The sequence below is a fragment of the Salvelinus alpinus genome, chromosome 20 (assembly GCF_045679555.1).
Source record: "Salvelinus alpinus chromosome 20, SLU_Salpinus.1, whole genome shotgun sequence".
Classification (NCBI taxonomy): Eukaryota; Metazoa; Chordata; class Actinopteri; order Salmoniformes; family Salmonidae; genus Salvelinus; species Salvelinus alpinus.
Window position 1 is genome coordinate 36,256,242 of NC_092105.1, and position 18,400 is coordinate 36,274,641.

Consider the following 18,400-nt stretch of genomic DNA (forward strand, 5'->3'; position numbering starts at 1 on the left):
GCCCGATGAGAGAGACATTTCAGCAGCAGGTAGTCTATCATTATTTTATAGGCTAACTAAACTCAGCAAAAAAAGAAACGTCCTGTCACTGTCAACTAAGTTCATTTTCAGCGTGTGGAAATATTTGTATGAACATAACAAGATTCAACAACTGAGACATAAACTGAACAAGTTCCACAGACATGTGAGTAACAGAAATGGAAAAATGTGTCCCTGAACAAAGGGGGGGGGGGTCAAAATCAAAAGTAACAGTCAATGCAGCTGGTGGCCACACCAGATACTAAGTACTGCAGTGCATCTCCTCCTCATGGACTGCACCAGATTTGCCAGTTCTTGCTGTGAGATGTTACCCCACTCTTCCACCAAGGTACCTGCAAGTTCCCGGACATTTCTGGGGGGAATGACCCTAGCCCTCACCCTCCGATCCAACAGGTCCCAGACGTGCTCAATGGGATTGAGATCCGGGCTCTTCGCTGGCCATGGCAGAACGAACACTGACATTCCTGTCTTGCAGGAAGTCACACACAGAACGAGCAGTACGGCTGGTGGCATTGTTATGCTGGAGGGTCATGTCAGGATGAGCCTGCAGGAAGGGTACCACATGAGGGAGGAGGATGTCGTCCCTGTAACGCACAACGTGGAGATTGCCTGCAATGACAACAAGCTCAGTCCGATGATGCTGTGACACACCGGCCCAGACCATGATGGACCCTCCACCTCCAAATCGATCCAGCTCCAGAGTACAGGCCTCAGTGTAACGCTCATTCCTTCGAAAATAAACGCAAATCTGACCATCACCCCTGGTGAGACAAAACCGCGACTCGTCAGTGAAGAGCACTTTTTGCCAGTCATGTCTGGTCCAGCGACGGTGGGTTTGTGCCTATAGGTGATGTTGTAGTCAGTGATGTCGGGTGAGGACCTGCCTTACAACAGGCCTACAAGCCCTCAGTCCAGCCTCTATCAGCCATAACTGTGACCTTAATTGCCTCCGTCTGTAATCTGTCTTAACGACCGTTCCACAGGTGCATGTTCATTAATTGTTTATGGTTCATTGAACAAGCATGGGAAACAGTGTTTAAACCCTTTACAATTAAGATCTGTGAAGTTATTTGGATTTTTATGAATTATCTTTGAAAGACAGGGTCCTGAAAAAGGGACATTTCTTTTTTTGCTGAGTTTATATAGCCAATTCAAAACTTAACTAGCCATACTACAAGCTATCTCGCTAGATAACTATTTAGCTATAAGCATTAATGTTGTTGACTCTGTCGCCTTTCCACCAGCACCGTTGAGAAAAGAAATTGACACGGTTGGGATTCCCCTCTGGACATTTATGCCTATATCCGACAAATGTAATTAAAATGTTTATTATCTATATGTTTTAAAAAATATATATCTTTATTGGCATTTTTTACAATTTAACAATCATCAGCAAAATATGACAATTAGATAATGCCATGCGCTTTCTTCCTGTCCTACAGTTACAAATAACAACATCTCCATTCAGATTATTTAAAAAATGTAAATAATTAGGGGGTAGATCAGCTTTAAAATTGCAGATAGATTGCAATGTAATCGTCTGCATAATTTCCAATCCCACATATATTTTTGTTGGTAAATATATAAAGATATACACTTTGTAAAATCATAGTGAAGACATCAAAACTATGAAATAACACATATGGAATCATGTAGTAACCAAAAAAGTGTTAAACAAATCCAAATATATTTTATATTTGAGATTCTTCATGCCCGCCTTGATGACAGCTTTGCACACTCTTGGCATTCTCTCAACCAGCTTTATGAGGTAGTCACCTGGAATGCATTTCAATTAACAGGTGTGTCTTGTCAAAAGTAAATTTGTGGAATTTCTTTCCTTCTTAATGCGTTTGAGCCAATCAGTTGTGTTCTGACAATGTAGGGGTGGTATACAGAAGATAGCCCTATTTGGTAAAAGACCAAGTCCATATTAAGGCAAGAACAGCTCAAATAAGCGAAGAGAAATGACAGCCTATCATTACGTTAAGACATGAAGGTCAGTCAATTCGGAAAATTTCAAGAACTTTTAAAGTGTCCTCAATTGCAGTTGCAAAAACCATCAAGCGCTATTATGAAACTGGCTCTCATGAGGACTGCCACAGGAAAGGAAGACCCAGAGTTACCTCTGCTGCAAAGGATACGTTCATTAGAGTTACCAGCCTCAGATTGCAGCCCAAATAAATGCTTCACAGAGTTCAAGTAACAGACACATCTCAACAACAACTGTTCAGAGGAGACTGCGTGAATCAGGCCTTCATGGTCGAATTCCTGCAAAGAAACCACTACTAAAGGACACCAATAAGAAGAAGAGACTTGCTTGGGCGAAGAAACACGAGCAATGGACATTAGACCGGTGGAAATCTTTCCTTTGGTCTGATGAGTCCAAATTTAAGATTTTTGGTTCCAACCGCTGTGTCTTTGTGAGACGCAGGTGAACGGATGATCTCCATATGGGTGGTTCCCACTGTAAAGCATGGAGGAGGTGTGATGGTGTGGGGGTTCTTGGCTGGTGACATTGTCTGTGATGTACACTTAACTAGCATGGCTACCACAGCATTCTGCAGCGATACGCCATCCCAACTGGTTTGCGATTAGTAGGACTATCAATTGTTTTGCAACAAGACAATGACCCAACACACCTCCAGGCTGTGTAAGGGCTATTTGACCAAGGAGAGTGATGGAGTGCTGCATCAGATGACCTGGCCTCCACAATCACCCAACCTCAACCCAATTGAGATGGTTTGGAATTAGTTGAACTGCAGAGTAAAGGAAAAGCATCCAACAAGTGCTCAGCACATGTAGGAACTCCTTCAAACTGTTCAAGCATTCCAGGTGAAGTTGGTTGAGAGAATGCCAAGCGTGTGCAAAACTGTCAATGTAAAATAGATTTGGAATTGTTTTAACACTTTTTTGGTTTAAAAATTATTCCATATGTGTTTATTTAATAGGTTTGATGTCTTCACTATTATTATACAATGTATAAAATAGTCAAAATAAAGAAAAACCCTTGAATGAGTAGCTGTGTGCAATTTTTGACTGGTACTGTACATATACATATACTGTACAGTGTCTTCGGAAAGTATTCAGACCCCTTAACTGTTTCCACATTTTGTTAGGTTACAGCTTATTCTAAAATGTATTAAATATTTTTTCCCCCCTAATCAATCTACACACAACACCCCATAATGACAAACCAAATACAGGTTATACATTTTTGCTAATTTATATATATATATAAGTATTCAGACCCTTTACTCAGTACTTGGTAAAAACACCTTTGGTAGCGTTTACAGCATTGAGTCTTCTTGGATATGCCGCTACAAGCTTGGCAAACCTTATTTGGGGAGTTTCTCCCATTCATCTCTGCAGATCCTCTCAAACTCTGTCAGGTTTGATGGGGAGCGTTGCTGCACAGCTATTTTCAGGTCTCTCGAGAGATGTTTGATCGTTTTGAAGTCCAGGCTTTGTCTGGGCCATTCAAGGATATTCAGAGTCTTGTCCTGAAGCCACTCCTGCGTTGTCTTGGCTGTGTGCTTAGGGTCGTTGTCCTGTTAGAAGGTGAACCTTCGCCCCAGTCTGAGGTCCTGAGTGCTCTGGAGCAGGTTTTCATTAAGGATCTCTCTGTACTTTGCTCCATTCATCCTTCCCTCGATCCTGACTAGTCTCCCAGTCCCTGCCGGTGAAAAACATCCCCACAGCATGATGCTGCCACCCCCATGCTTCCCCGTAGGGATGGTGCCAGGTTTCCTCCAGACGCGAAGGTTGGCATTCAGGCCAAAGAGTTCAATCTTGGTTGCATTGTTTCTCATGTTCTGAGAGTCTTTAGGAGACTTTTGACTAATTCCAAGCAGGCCGTCATGTGCCTTTTACTGAGGAGTGGCTTCTGTCGGGCCACTCTACAATAAAGGCCAGATTGGTGGAGTGCTGCAGAGATGGTTGTCCTTCTGGGAGGTTCTCCCATCTCCACAAAGAAACTCTAGCCCTCTGTCAAAGTGACCATAGGGTTCTTGGTCACCTCCCTGACCAAGATCCTTCCCCCTTGATTGCTAAGTTTGGCCGGGTGGCCAGCTCTAAGAAGAGTCTTGCTGGTTCCAAACTTCTTTGATTTAACAATGATGGAGGCCCTTGCGTTCTTGGGTACCTTCAATGCTTCAGAAATGTTTTGGTACCCTTCCCCAAATCTGTGCCGACACAATCCTGTCTCGGAGTTCTACGGACAATATCTTCAACCTCATAGCTTGATTTTTGCTCTGACATGCACTGTCAACTGTGGGGCCATATTTAGACAGGTGTGTGCCTTTCCAAATCATGTCCAATCATTTGAATTTACCACAGGTGGACTCCAATCAAGTTGTAGAAACATCAAGGATGATCAAAGGAAACAGGATGCACCTGAGATAATTTTTGAGTCTCATAGCAAAGGGTCTGAATACTTATATAAATAAGGTATTTCTGTTTGAAATGTTTTATACATTTGCAAACATTTCTAAAAACTTGTTTTTGCATTTGTCACTATGGGGTATTGTGTGTAGATTAATGCAGATTTTTTATATTTTAGAAAAAGGCTGTAACGTAATAAAATGTGGAAAAGGTCAAGGGGTCTGAATACTTTCCGAATGCACAGCATACTTGCTATGGCTTCTCAAAATGGACAAACAGTACTATTGCTGCTTATTTCTTGTTTTTCAAGCGAAGATCTTTGACCGGAGCATGCTGTTCGGTTCGCCTAGCCGACTTCGGCTAGCCGCCAGTCGAACTGAAGCATGCTGACGCCTCAACAGTGCAGTAATTCTACTTTGTGGGGGGTTAAGTGCCTCCCAGTTAGCACATACGTTCTGAGAACCATATGTTTCTTAAGGAAAAGGGATACCTAGTCAGTGGCACTACTGAATGCATTCAACTGAAATGTGTCTTCCGCATTTAACCCAACCCCTCTGAATCAGAGGTGCGGGGGCTGCCTTAATCGGTGTCCATGTCATCGGCGCCCGAGGAGCAGTTCTTGTTGTGGGTTAACTGCCTTGGTCAAGGGCAGAACAGCAGATCTTTCCACCTTGCCAAAGCTCTTAACCGCTAAGCTACCTGCTGCTTGGTGAGAGCGTGGTTGTCCTATGGTTATTTTGCATACAACCTTCCCACAACTTTCTGGGAATGGTGCAAGATGGCTGCTTGGCTTTGGAACATTATTAGCACATTTAAGGAACATGAAAACATTATTTTCTTGGTATTTCATAACTTTAACTGAACGTTTCCTAAAAGTAAATTATTTTTTTTACATTGGCAGGAGATAGTAGCCCAAATGGGATCAGAATTTATAATAAAGCATTTCATGCATCATCGCATTTGCAGACTTATGTAAGATGTAAACCCTACTATTCATAACGTGATGAGTAGATTCGCTAGTCATAATTTAGGCTAATAATATAACTCAATCACTGTTCTCAAAAGACTGTTCAACGCATGGCTGAGAGCTTATAGTGTAGAGGCCTGGGATTTAGGCTATATCAGGTTTCTTCTTTCCTTGCACAGGAAAAACACATTTCATGCAATTCTACTTCATGACACTTTATATGACTGGAGACATTAGCAGAATCAATTTTAATATGACAAATTACAGGGTAGCCTACTCTGCTAACACTGACAAACAATCAATAAAAACGACACTGTCCATATAATAGGCCTACAAGAAGGGGAGACACAAAGAGAATATGACGTCCATCTAAACTGGAGGAGGAAATTATTGTCCAAAAACAAACTTTTAAGTGACACAGACCCAACAATGATCAAGAGTGAATATGTGCAGTGGTGAATATGCGTAGTGCGTACTCACTGGGGCCGATGCTCTCCGCTAGTGCCAATAAGATAGGCTATAGACCTACTGTGGTGGCACAATTAAGTTGAGACTTTTGATAACTAAAAGACCGATCTCTCTTTACAGCAATAGCCATTTGCTTTCCAAACTATGTTTTCCCAGGATTAATTGAAATATTGTGATATACCTGGCTGGGCTCCCTACTTTCACTGACAGTCTGAACTCAAAAATCATCTATTTGGTATTTGCAGCACGCGCTGCCGAAATTGCACATTTGCAATTTTAAAACAAATCTGCAATTTTCTTTTTTTACAGTTATGGGAATCTAATGATCCTATGTGGCCAAATCATGCTTTAGTAGCCTATTTTTAATTATTTTATTTATTTCTGTTTAGACAGGAATAGGCTGTCAATCTACTATAATAAATAGCCCAAACAGACTCTGGGACAGTTGTGGGACGATAAATCCCAAATTCATACAACCAGTAAGCCTAGGCTACATAAAAAAGTACATTTTAAGTCGGAAGTTTACATACACCTTAGCCAAATACATTTAAACTCAGTTTTTCACAATTCCTGACATTTAATCCTAGTAAAAATTCCCTGTTTTAGGTCAGTTAGGATCACAACTTCATTTTAACAATGTGAAATGTCGGAATAATAGTAGAGAGAATGATTTATTTCAGCTTTTATTTCTTTCATCACATTCCCAGTGGGTCAGAAGTTTACATACAGTCGTGGCCAAAAGTTTTGAGAATGACACAAATATTAATTTTCACAAAGTTTGCTGCCTCAGTGTCTTTAGATATTTTTTATCAGATGTTACTATGGAATACTGAAGTATAATTACAAGCATTTCATAAGTGTCAAAGGCTTTTATTGACAATTACATGAAGTTGATGCAAAGAGTCAATATTTCCAGTGTTGACCATTCTTTTTCAAGACCTCTGCAATCCGCCCTGGCATGCTGTCAATGAACTTCTGGGCCATATCCTGACTGATGGCTGCCCATTCTTGCATAATCAATGCTTGGAGTATGTCAGAATTTTTGGGGTTTTGTTTGTCCACCTGCCTCTTGAGGATTGACCACAAGTTCTCAATTGGATTAAGGTCTGGGGAGTTTCCTGGCCATGGACCCAAAATATTGATGTTTTGTTCCCCGAGCCACTTAGTTATCACTTTTGCCTTATGGCAAGGTGCTCCATCATGCTGGAAAAGGCATTGTTCGTCACCAAACTGTTCCTGGATGGTTGGGAGAAGTTGCTCTCGGAGGATGTGTTGGTACCATTCTTTATTCATGGCTGTGTTCTTAGGCAAAATTGTGAGTGAGCCCACTCCCTTGGCTGAGAAGCAACCCCACACATGAATGGTCTCAGGATGCTTTACTGTTGGCATGACACAGGACTGATGGTAGCGCTCACCTTGTCTTCTCCGGACAAGCTTTTTTCCGGATACCGCAAACAATCGGAAAGGGGATTCATCAGAGAAAATGACTTTACCCCAGTCCTCAGCAGTCTAATCCCTGTAACTTTTGCAGAATATCAGTCTGTCCCTGATGTTTTTCCTGGAGAGAAGCGGCATCTTTGCTGCCCTTCTTGACACCAGGCCATCCTCCAAAAGTCTTCGCCTCACTGTGCGTGCAGATGCACTCACACCTGCCTGCTGCCATTTCTGAGCAAGCTCTGTACTGGTGGTGCCCCGATCCCGCAGCTGAATCAACTTTAGGAGGCGGTCCTGGCGCTTGTGGACTTTCTTGGGCGCCCTGAAGCCTTCTTCACAACAATTGAACCACTCTCCTTGAAGTTCTTGATGATCCGATAAATGGTTGATTTAGGTGCAATCTTACTGGCAGCAATATCCTTGCCTGTGAAGCCCTTTTTGTGCAAAGCAATGATGACGGCATGTGTTTCCTTGCAGGTAACCATGGTTGACAGAGGAAGAACAATGATTCCAAGCACCACCCTCCTTTTGAAGCTTCCAGTCTGTTATTCGAACTCAATCAGCATGACAGAGTGATCTCCAGCCTTGTCCTCGTCAACACTCACACCTGTGTTAACGAGAGAATCACTGACATGATGTCAGCTGGTCCTTTTGTGGCAGGGCTGAAATGCAGTGGAAATGTTTCTTGGGGATTCAGTTAATTTGCATGGCAAAGAGGGAGGTTGTAATTAATTGCAATTCATCTGATCACTTCATAACATTCTGGAGTATATGCAAATTACCATCATACAAACTGAGGCAGCAGACTTTGTGAAAATTAATATTTGTGTCATTCTCAAAACTTTTGGCCACGACTGTACACTCAATTAGTATTTGGTAGCATTGCCTTTAAATTGTTTAACTTGGGTCAAACATTTCAGGTAGCCTTCCACAAGCTTCCCACAATAAGTTGGGTGAATTTTGGCCCATTCCTCCTGACAGAATTGGTGAAGCTGAGGCAGGTTCGTAGGCCTCCTTGCTCGCACACGCTTTTCAGTTCTGCCCACACATTTTCTGTAGGGTGGGGTCAGGGCTTTGTGATGGCCACTCCAATACCTTGACTTTGTTGTCCTTAAGCCATTTTGCCACAACTTTGGAAGTATGCTTGGGGTCATTGTCCATTTGGAAGACCCATTTGCGACCAAGCTTTAACTTCCTGACTGATGTCTTGAGATGTTGCTTCAATATTTCCACATATTTTTCCTACCTCATGATGCCATCTATTTTGTGAAGTGCACCAGTCCCTCCTGCAGCAAAGCACCCCCACAACATGATGCTGCCACCCCCGTGCTTCACGGTTTGGATGGTGTTTTTCGGCTTGCAAGCTTCCCCCTTTTTAATCCAAACATAACGATGGTCATTATGGCCAAACAGTTCTATTTTTGTTTCATCAGACCAGAGGAAATTTCTCCAAAAAGTACGATCTTTGTCCTCATGTGCAGTTGCAAAACGTAGTCTGGCTTTTTTACGGCAGTTTTGGAGCAGTGGCTTCTTCCTTGCTGAGCGGCCTTTCAGGTTTTGTCGATATAGGACTCGTTTTACTGTGGATATAGATACTTTTGTACCCGTTTACTCCAGCATCTTCCCAGGGTACTTTGCTGTTGTTCTGGGATTGATTTGCACTTTTCTCACCAAAGTACGTTCATCTCTAGGAGACAGAACACGTCTCCTTCCAGAGAGGTATGACGGCTGTGTGGTCCCATGGTGTTTATGCTTGCGTACTATTGTTTGTATAGATGAACGTGGTACCTTCAGGAGTTTGGAAATTGCTCCCAAGGATGAACCACACTTGTGGAGGTCAATTTTTTTTAATGAGGTCTTGGCTGATTTCTTTTGATTTTCCAATGATGTCAAGCAAAGAGGCACTGAGTTTGAAGGTAGACCTTGAAATACATCCACAGGTACACCTCCAATTGACTCAAATGATGTCAATTAGACTATCAGAAGCTTCTAAAGCCATGACATCCTTTTCTGGAATTTTCCAAGTTGTTTAAAGGCACAGTCAACTTAGTGTATGTAAACTTCTGACCCACTGGAATTGTGATAAAGTGAATTATAAGTGAAATAATCTGTCTGTAAACAATTGTTGGAAAAATTACTTGTGTCATGCAAAAAATAGATGTCCTAACTGACTTGCCAAAACTATGTGGTTGAAAAATGAGTTTTAATGACTCCAACCTAAGTGTATGTAAACTTCCTACTTCAACTGTATCTGATGCAACAGATCAGAACATTTAACTTAAAATGTTGATAAACTATTATTTCTTAACATTATTAGTCCAGCAGTGCGCACAAGGCAGTAGGCTACGATCGAATATTCATTTGGCTACCGGACAATGAAAGAAAGTTGAAAACCAATAGAACATGAGAGAAATAGGCTACTGGTTTCATGGCATGTTTAAAATAATTCCCTCTACGAATATGGTAGGATTTTGCCTAGGCTACTTTGAAGCAAGGTAAAATGTATGTAGTAAAATGTTCAAGCGCGCATGAATTACCAGTTGAGAAATAAAAATACTTGCTTTTTTAATCGTGGCCCAAAATCTATTTTTAACACAGGATTGCACTTAGAACTGTTGCGCAATGATTGGGCTTATAAAAGTTCTGTCTGACATATTTTCCACTAAAAGGCTCTGTATCTGTATGCTGTGCATGTGATAAATAAGAAACATAACAAATATACCTACGTGCCAATTCAATTGTTTTTCTTCTCCTGGACAATTGGCCGGAGACAATTTTAATTAAATCGTCTTTTCTTTTATTACCGGCTAACAGAAACTGCTATATAGAGATGCCACCAATTATTGGTCATGTAAATTTGGTTAAAAGTCACGGAGAAGTCATGGAAGTCATGAAATCAAAATGTGTATGAACCCTTAACAGTGAATAATCAGAGGTTTCTATAGCATAATGTCATTTGGGAATTTCTGTGAACGTAGTCTAATGGACCGACTTGAAAAATGACTGCACCTGCACCTCTTTCAAGCACTGGCTATAACAGCATAATCATAAGGTATTATAACAGTGTAACAGCAATAATAACAATGATTATTAAGTACTGGTTAACCCTATCAGTCATGCCAATGAGAAACACTAATATCTGACAGTATCTGTGTGAAACAACAGAGGGTACTACTCACTCTGTGGACACCACTTGTCCTCAGCCCAGCGGTTACAGTTGTAGTTGTCTGCAGCTTGCTCGCAGGTGAAGCACTTGAAGCTCTTAGGGAATGGAGTAGCTGTAAAGACATTCCCACACTGTGTGTGAATCTATGTTTTCACTCACATTGCTTCTGTTCAAACTTGTTTTGATGGATTCAAGTATAAAAAGTTGACGACATTGTTGAAGACATGACATCATTTCAACGAGTAAGCAGAACGTACCTTCCACAGGTGGTTTGACGTTGTAGAAGTTGATGCGATCAGCTGTAACCTGGTCACATACGGCCACCAGCGCCAGGAGTTGGATAGCAGCGGTGAGGTGCAGGGCCATGGAGAATGACATCATCACAGTCTATCAGCAACCTGAACAGAAAGAATCAGGAATGGACATATAATCAAGTATCATTTTAGCCTTTGCAAGCTCATGTACCATAGAACCAGGTGAATGGGAAAGGAGAAAATGAGGAAAAGAAGAATAAACGAAAGTGGATATTGAGAACGAGAAGAAGGAACAGGTTGGCCCTCTCTGGGACATTGAGAAGTTGGATTATCATGGAATTGAATCACTCCATGCCCTACCCTGACCACGTTTACCCGATCCTGAGGGGGCAAGCCTCTGAGCTGAGGGGGAGGACCTCAGAGAGCTGCTGAATGGTTCTGGTCTCTATCAGATCTTTGAACCTTGACTTCTGACCCTTGGCCAGATGGGGCGGGGTAATCAGAGAGTCACGGCTGAGGGAGCAAACTGGCTCACTGGGGTCCAGAGGAGTCCATAGAGGGGCTAAAGAGACTGATCCTTCCCTGTCTAAAGCTGCTATTTGAGCAGGCAATGGATAGTAGCCACTTAAGAGAAGAGGAAAGAGCGATCGATGGCTACTCTTTGGAGAGCTTTTGATAAGCCGAACATTATTGTTAATTGTTGTTTATATCACATATTATTATCACATTTGTCATCAAGCATCATGAATGTACCCATACTGGATGGCCGCCGTTTTGCAAGCTCCGACCCCACTTTGCAAGCTCCGACCCCACTTTGCAAGCTCTGACCCCACTTTGCTATTTTGTGATTCTTCCATCATCTATTTTTACGAAATGTATTCGCTATCATTTCTTGCCTCTTCAACAACAACTGGTTTGCTGATTCTAGCGTGTTGGAAGTGTCGACCCATTGTTCGCTCGTCTTGTAATACCTGATGGTCAAATGCTGACCCTTCTACCTCCCAAGGGAGTTTTCATCTGTTATTGTGACTGTTGTATACATTCCACCTTAGGACAAGAAAAATAACAAGCTGGCAATTAACAAACTGCACGAGGCAATAAACAAGCAGCCGGTCCGCGGCGGTCCTTCTTGGGCAAATTTTCTCAACAAACTTTGTCATCAAAGTCTGGCATTCTCTGGATTTATGGTGCTTTCAAGACAACTGGGAATTCAGAAAAAAACAAGGTCAAATCATGATGACATCAGTGATCTTCAGGTCGGAGCTCTAAAAAGAGGCCCGAGATCCGGACTTGCAATTCCGAATAAGATGAACGTTTCAAACATATTTTACCAGTCGGACCCGTTTTTTTTAGAGTTCCCAGTTGTCTTGAACTCACTCAGATTTCCCATTTCCACCACCATAGAAAGCACTGAGCTAGGCTGCAACACCAGAATTTTGGAGCTGCATTACTCAAGAAAGCAAAAAAGAGAAAAAGATTGTATGCAGCTTTATTAACTCAATTATTATTATTATATATATTTTTTTACATTGTTTGCAAACTGATATGCGACACATATTAATGTCAAAAAGACGCAGATGTCGTGGATGCTACGCTGCAGGACTGTTTTGCTAGCACAGACTGTAATATGTTCCGGGATTCATCCAATGGCATTGAGGAGTATACTATCTCAGTCATCGGCATACCACCCTGCATACCACTGTTGGCTTGCTTCTGAAGCTAAGCAGGGTCGGTCCTGGTCAGTCCCTGGATGGGAGACCAGATGCTGCTGGAAGTGGTGTTGGAGGGCCAGTAGGAGGCACTCTTTCCTCTGGTCTAAAAAATATCCCAATGCCCCAGGGCAGTGATTGGGGACACTGCCCTGTGTAGGGTGCCGTCTTTCGGATGGGACGTTAAACGGGTGTCCTGACTCTCTGAGGTCATTAAAGATCCCATGGCACTTATTGTAAGAGTAGGGGTGTTAACCCCGGTGTCCTGGCTAAATTCCCAATCTGGCCCTCAAACCATCTTGGTCACCTAATAATCCCCAGTTTATAATTGGCTCATTCATCCCCCTCCTCTCCCCTGTAACTATTCCCCAGGTCGTTGCTGCAAATGAGAACGTGTTCTCAGTCAACTTACCTGGTAAAATAACGGTAAAATAAATAAAATAAAAATAAAATAAAAATCGGCTTCATCAATAAGTGCATCAACGATGTCATCCCCACAGTGACCGTACGTTCATATCCCAACCAGAAGCCATGGATTACAGGCAACATCCGCATTGAGCTAAAGGCTAAAGCTTTCAAGGAGCGGGACACAAATCCGGATGCTTTTAAGAAATCCCGATACTCCCTCAGACGAACCGAACCATCAAACAGGCAAACCATCAACACAGGATTAAGATTGAATCCTACACACCGGCTCTGATGCTCGTCGGATGTGGCAGGGCTTGAAAACTATTACGGACTACAAAGGGAAACCCAGCCAGCTGCGAGCTGCCCAGTGACGCAAGCCTACCAGACGAGCTAAATGCCTTTTCGCTTCGAGGCAAGCAACACTGAAGCATGCAGGACAGCACCAGCTGTTCCGGAAGACTGTATAATGCTCTCGGTAGCCGATGTGAGCAAGACCTTTAAACAGGTCAACATTCACAAAACCGCGGGGCCAGATGGATTACGAGGACGTGTACTCAGATCATGCGCGGACCAACTGGCAAGGGTCTTCACTGACATTTTTAACATCTCCCTGACCAAGTCTGTAAAAACTACATGTCTCAAGCAAACCACCATAGTCCCTGTGCCCAAGGAAGTTAAGGTAACCTGCCTAAATGATTACTGCCCCGTAGCACTCACATCTGTAGCCAAGAAATGCTTTGAAAGGCTTGTCATGGCTCACATCAACAGCATCATCGCGGATACCCTAGACCAGTGGTTCCCAAACTTTTTATAGTCCCGTACCCCTTCAAAACATTCAACCTCCAGCTGCGTACCCCCTCTACCACCAGGGTCAGCGCACTCTCAAATGTTGTTTTTTGCCATCATTGTAAGCCTGCCACACACACACAATACGATACAATTATTAAACATAAGAATGAGTGTGAGTTTTTGTCACAACCCGGCTCGTGGGAAGTGACAAAGAGCTCTTATAAGACCAGGGCACAAATAATAATGAATAATTTTGCTCTTTATTTAACCATCTTACATTTAAAACCTTATTTGTTTATCGAAAATTGTGAATAACTCACCACAGGTTAATGAGAAGGGTGTGCTTGAAAGGATACACATAACTCTGCAATGTTGGGTTGTATTGGAGAGAGTCTCAGTCTTAAATACATTTCCACACACAGTCTGTGCCTGTATTTAGTTTTCATGCTAGTGAGGGCCGAGAATCCACTCTCACATAGGTACGTGGTTACAAAGGGAATCAGTGTCTTAACAGCGCGATTTGCCAAGGCAAGAAACTCTGAGCGCTGCCCTATCCAGAAATCTGGCAGTGGGTTCTGATTAAATTGCATTTTCACAGAACCGCTTGTTGCAATTTTGATGAGGCTCTCTTGTGAATATATCAGTAAGTGGATTGGAGGCAGGGCATGAAAGGGATAACAAATCCAGTTGTTTGTGTCATCCGTTTCAGGAAAGTACCTGATTTGTGGCGGCAGGGTAACCTAGTGGTTAGAGCTTTGGACTAGTAACCGAAAGGTTGCAAGATCGAATCCCCGAGCTGAACAAGGCAGTTAACCCACTGTTCCTAGGCTGTCATTGAAAATAAGAATTTGTTCTTAACTGACTTGACTAGTTAAATAAAGATAAAAAAATTGCACACTCAACTCACTGTGCTTTGCTATATCACATTTGTCCATAAGCTTCATTTGAGTTAATTTGCACACAAAAAATCATACAATGATGGAAAAACCTGTGTGTTGTCCTTGTTAACGCAGACAGAGAAGAGCTCCAACTTCTTAATCATAGCCTCAATTTTGTCCCGCACACTGAATATAGTTGCGGAGAGTCCCTGTAATCCTAGATTCAGATCATGCAGGCGAGAAAAAACATCACCCAGATAGGCCAGTTGTGTGAAAAACTCGTCATCATGCAAGCGACCAGACAAGTGAAAATTATGGTCAGTCAAGAAAACTTTAAGCTCATCTCTCAATTAAAAAAAACATGTCAATAGTTTGCCCCTTGATAATCATGTTAAACGAGCTTTACATGGTCGCTGCCCATATCATTGTATAGTGAAGAAAATACACGAGAGTTCAGGGGTCTTGCTTAAACAAAGGTGCAGTGTGCCCAAGTGACATCGGGAGCAACTGCTTGCACGAGCGTTACCACTCCACGATGTCTCCATGTCATGGCTTTTGCACCATCAGTACAGATACCAACATGAGCTACGTTTGGCTACATACGGACCGTTAGTGGAATTCCCACGAGAGAATAACATTTAATGTGATTGGATGTTAATTATTTGACTAGGATACCTGTATTTGACATTGTGTTGTTATTTCGCTAATTTTATTTTTGGCAGTGAAATGAGGCTACTCAGGTAGAAAAAGAACTCACCTAAATGTATAGCCCTCTTGGAAAATATAAATTGACTGTTTGAAAATGTGAACCACATTTTTATTTGGCGTACCCCCGACGGCATTGCACTTACCCCAGTTTGGGAATACCTGCCCTAGACCCACTCCAAACTCAACAGATCCACAGATGACGCAATCTGAATCGCACTCCACACTGCCCTTTCCCCCCGGGACAAAAGGAACACCTATGTGTTCATTGTCTACAGCTCAGCGTTCAACACCATAGTGCCCACAAAGCTCATCACTAAACTAAGGACCCTGGGACTAAACACCTCCCTCAGCAACTGGATCCTGGACTACCTGATGGGCTGCCCCCAGGTGATAAAGGTAGGCAACAACACATTTGCCACACTGATCCTCAACACTGGGGCCCCTCAGGGGTGCGTGATTTGTCCCCTCCTGTACTCCCTGTTCACCTACGACTGCATGGCCAAACACGACTCCAACACCATCATTAAGCTTGCTGACGAAACAACAGTGGTAGGCCTGATTACCGACAACGATGAGACAGCCTATAGGGAGGAGGTCAGAGACCTGGCAGTGTGGACTACAGGAAAAGGTGGGCCGAACAGGCACCCATAAACATCGACTGGGCTGTAGTGGAGCGGGTCAAGAGTTTCAAGTTCCTTGGCGTCGACATCACCAACAAACTATCATCGTCCAAACACACCAAGACAGCCGTGACACCAACACTTTTTGCCCCCCCCCCCCTGGAGACTGGAAAGATTTGGCATGGATCCCCAGATCCTCAAAAAGTTCTACAGCTGCACCATCGAGAGCATCCTGACCGGTTGCATCAGCCTGGTATGGCAACTGCTTGGCTTCTGATCGTAAGGCGCTACAGAGGGTAGTGCTTACGGCCCAGTACATCACTGGGGCCAAGCTTTCTGCCATCCAGGACGTACATACTAGGCGGTGTCAGAGGAAGGCCCAAAAAACACTGGAGAACCAAGTCTAAGACCAAAAGGCTTCAACAGCTTCTACCCCCAAGCCATAAGACAGCTGAACAATTAAACACATGGCCACCCGGACCTCTTCTCTTCTTTCAAACTCCCTGTGAGTTCTATTGGCTGCTGTATTTAACATTCAGAAAACAAAAGCTTTCATCCCTCTTTGAATAGTGTATTAGTATAAGAAATGCTTAAAAAAGCTTTTCTAGGTTTTCCTAGGACAGGAAGAGCTATGTGGCGTTTTTTAAGGAGACAGGCCAGCAGAGTGCAGGTGCATATTGCACAAGAGGCTATAAGTTAGAAGCTTATGCATAACCCATCCTCCATTAGCTAAATATAAGGCTAATACCACATTTCATGTATTACTTGAAAGAAGTAGGCTAGGACATCTATATACAGTATATATCAATCTTAAAGAGTATTAGGCCCATCTATTTTGGATGCAATTTGAATGGAATTGATGGAGAGAAAGTATCACACCCTGATCTGTTTCACCTGTGCTTGTCTCCACCCCCTCCAGGTGTCACCCATCTTCCCCATTATCCCCTGGGTATTTACACCTGTGTTTTCTGTCTGTCTGTGCCAGTTCGTCTTGTTTTGTCAAGCAGCGTGTTACTCCGTGTGCCTGCCTTTTCCTTTTCTCTGTTTTTTGCTAGTCCTCCCAGTTTTGACACTTGCCTGCCTTGACTCCGAACCCGCCTGCCTGACCATACTGTCTGCCCTGACCTCGAGCCTGCCTGCCACTCTGTACCTCCTGGACTCTGACCTTGTTATGATTTTTTGCCTGTCCACGATCATTCTCTTGCCTGCCCCTTGGATACTAATAAATATCAGAGACTTGAACCATCTGCCTCCCGTGTCTGCATCCTGTGCCCTTATAGATAGACTGTGGGCCGTAGAGATGGCAGATTTAGACATTGCATATAATTCAACAGTTCTATTTCACCTCATGTTGTTGCTGCTCATGCTGTTATTTATCCCAGGAAAGGGAGTGGGGGGGCAGCTTCTGCCATCCACATGGCTGCAGTGGAGCAGGTCGAGAGCCTCAAGTTCCTGGGAGTCCAAACCCCTGAGGACTTAAAATGGTCCACACACGCGCATAGACTTGAAGAAGGTGCAACAGCGCCTCTTCGCCCTGAGGAGGTTGAAAAGGTTTGGCATGGGCCCTCAAATCCTCAAAAAGTTCAATATGTGTGCAATTGTGAGCATCTTGACTGGATGCATCACTGCTTGGTATGGAAATAGCAACACCCTAGATCGCATCGAGCTACAGAGGGTGGTGCAAGCAACCCAGTACATCACTGGGGTCGAGTTCCCTGCCATCTAGGACCTCTATATCAGGAGGTGTGAAAGGAAGGCAAGGAAAATCGTTAGTCACCCAAGCCATAGACTGTTCTCTCTGCTTCCGCACGGCAAACAGTACCGGTGCATCAAGTCTGACACCAACAGACTCCTGAGCAGCTTCTCTCCGCAAACCACAAGACTGCTAAATAGCTAACTAAATACACTGAACAAAAATATAAACGCAACATGTAGTGTCAGTCCCATGTTTCATGAGCTGAAATAAATGATCCCTGAAATTTTCCATACTCACATAAAAACGTATTTCTCTTAATTCTTTTGCACAAATTTGTTTCCATTCCTGTTAGTGAGCATTTGTCCTTTGCCAAGATAATCCATCCACCTGACAGGTGTTGCATATCAAGAAGCTGATTAAACAGCACAGGTGAACCTTCTGCTGGGGACAATAAAAGGCCACTCGAAAATGTGCAGTTTTGTCACACAACACAATACCACAGATGTGTCAAGTTTTGAGGGAGCACACAATTGGCATGCTGACTGCAGGAATGTCCACCAGAGCTGTTGCCAGATAATTTTATATTAATTTCTCTACCATAAGCCGCTTCCAACGTTGTTTTAGAGAATTTGGCACTACGTTAACCGTCCTCGCAACCGCAGAGCACGTGTAACCACGCCAGCCCAGGACCTTTCATTCTGGCTTCTTCACCTGTGAGATCGTCTGAGAACAGCTACCGAGACAGCTGATGAAACTGAGGAGTATTTCTGTCTGTAACAAAGCCCTTTAGTGGGGGAAAACTCATTCTGATTGGCTGGGCCTGGCTCCCCAGTGGGAGCCATGGCTGCACCCCTTCCCAGTCATGTGAAATCCGTAGATTAGGG

General features: G+C 43.2%; 1 protein-coding gene across 5 annotated transcripts in view; it reads right to left on the reverse strand.

Moving 5' to 3' along the window:
• Positions 1-18,400, reverse strand: part of LOC139546767 (ly6/PLAUR domain-containing protein 6B-like) — a 49,499-nt gene that overhangs the window by 1,886 nt on the left and 29,213 nt on the right. For all 5 annotated transcript variants that reach the window (XM_071355527.1, XM_071355525.1, XM_071355526.1 and 2 more), the window contains 2 exons: positions 10,712-10,852; positions 10,468-10,566 (listed from right to left, as the gene is read on the reverse strand). In XM_071355527.1, the coding sequence (XP_071211628.1) occupies positions 10,468-10,566; positions 10,712-10,835 (223 nt within the window). In that variant the 5' untranslated portion in view covers positions 10,836-10,852. The remainder of the gene's footprint in view (positions 1-10,467; positions 10,567-10,711; positions 10,853-18,400) is intronic.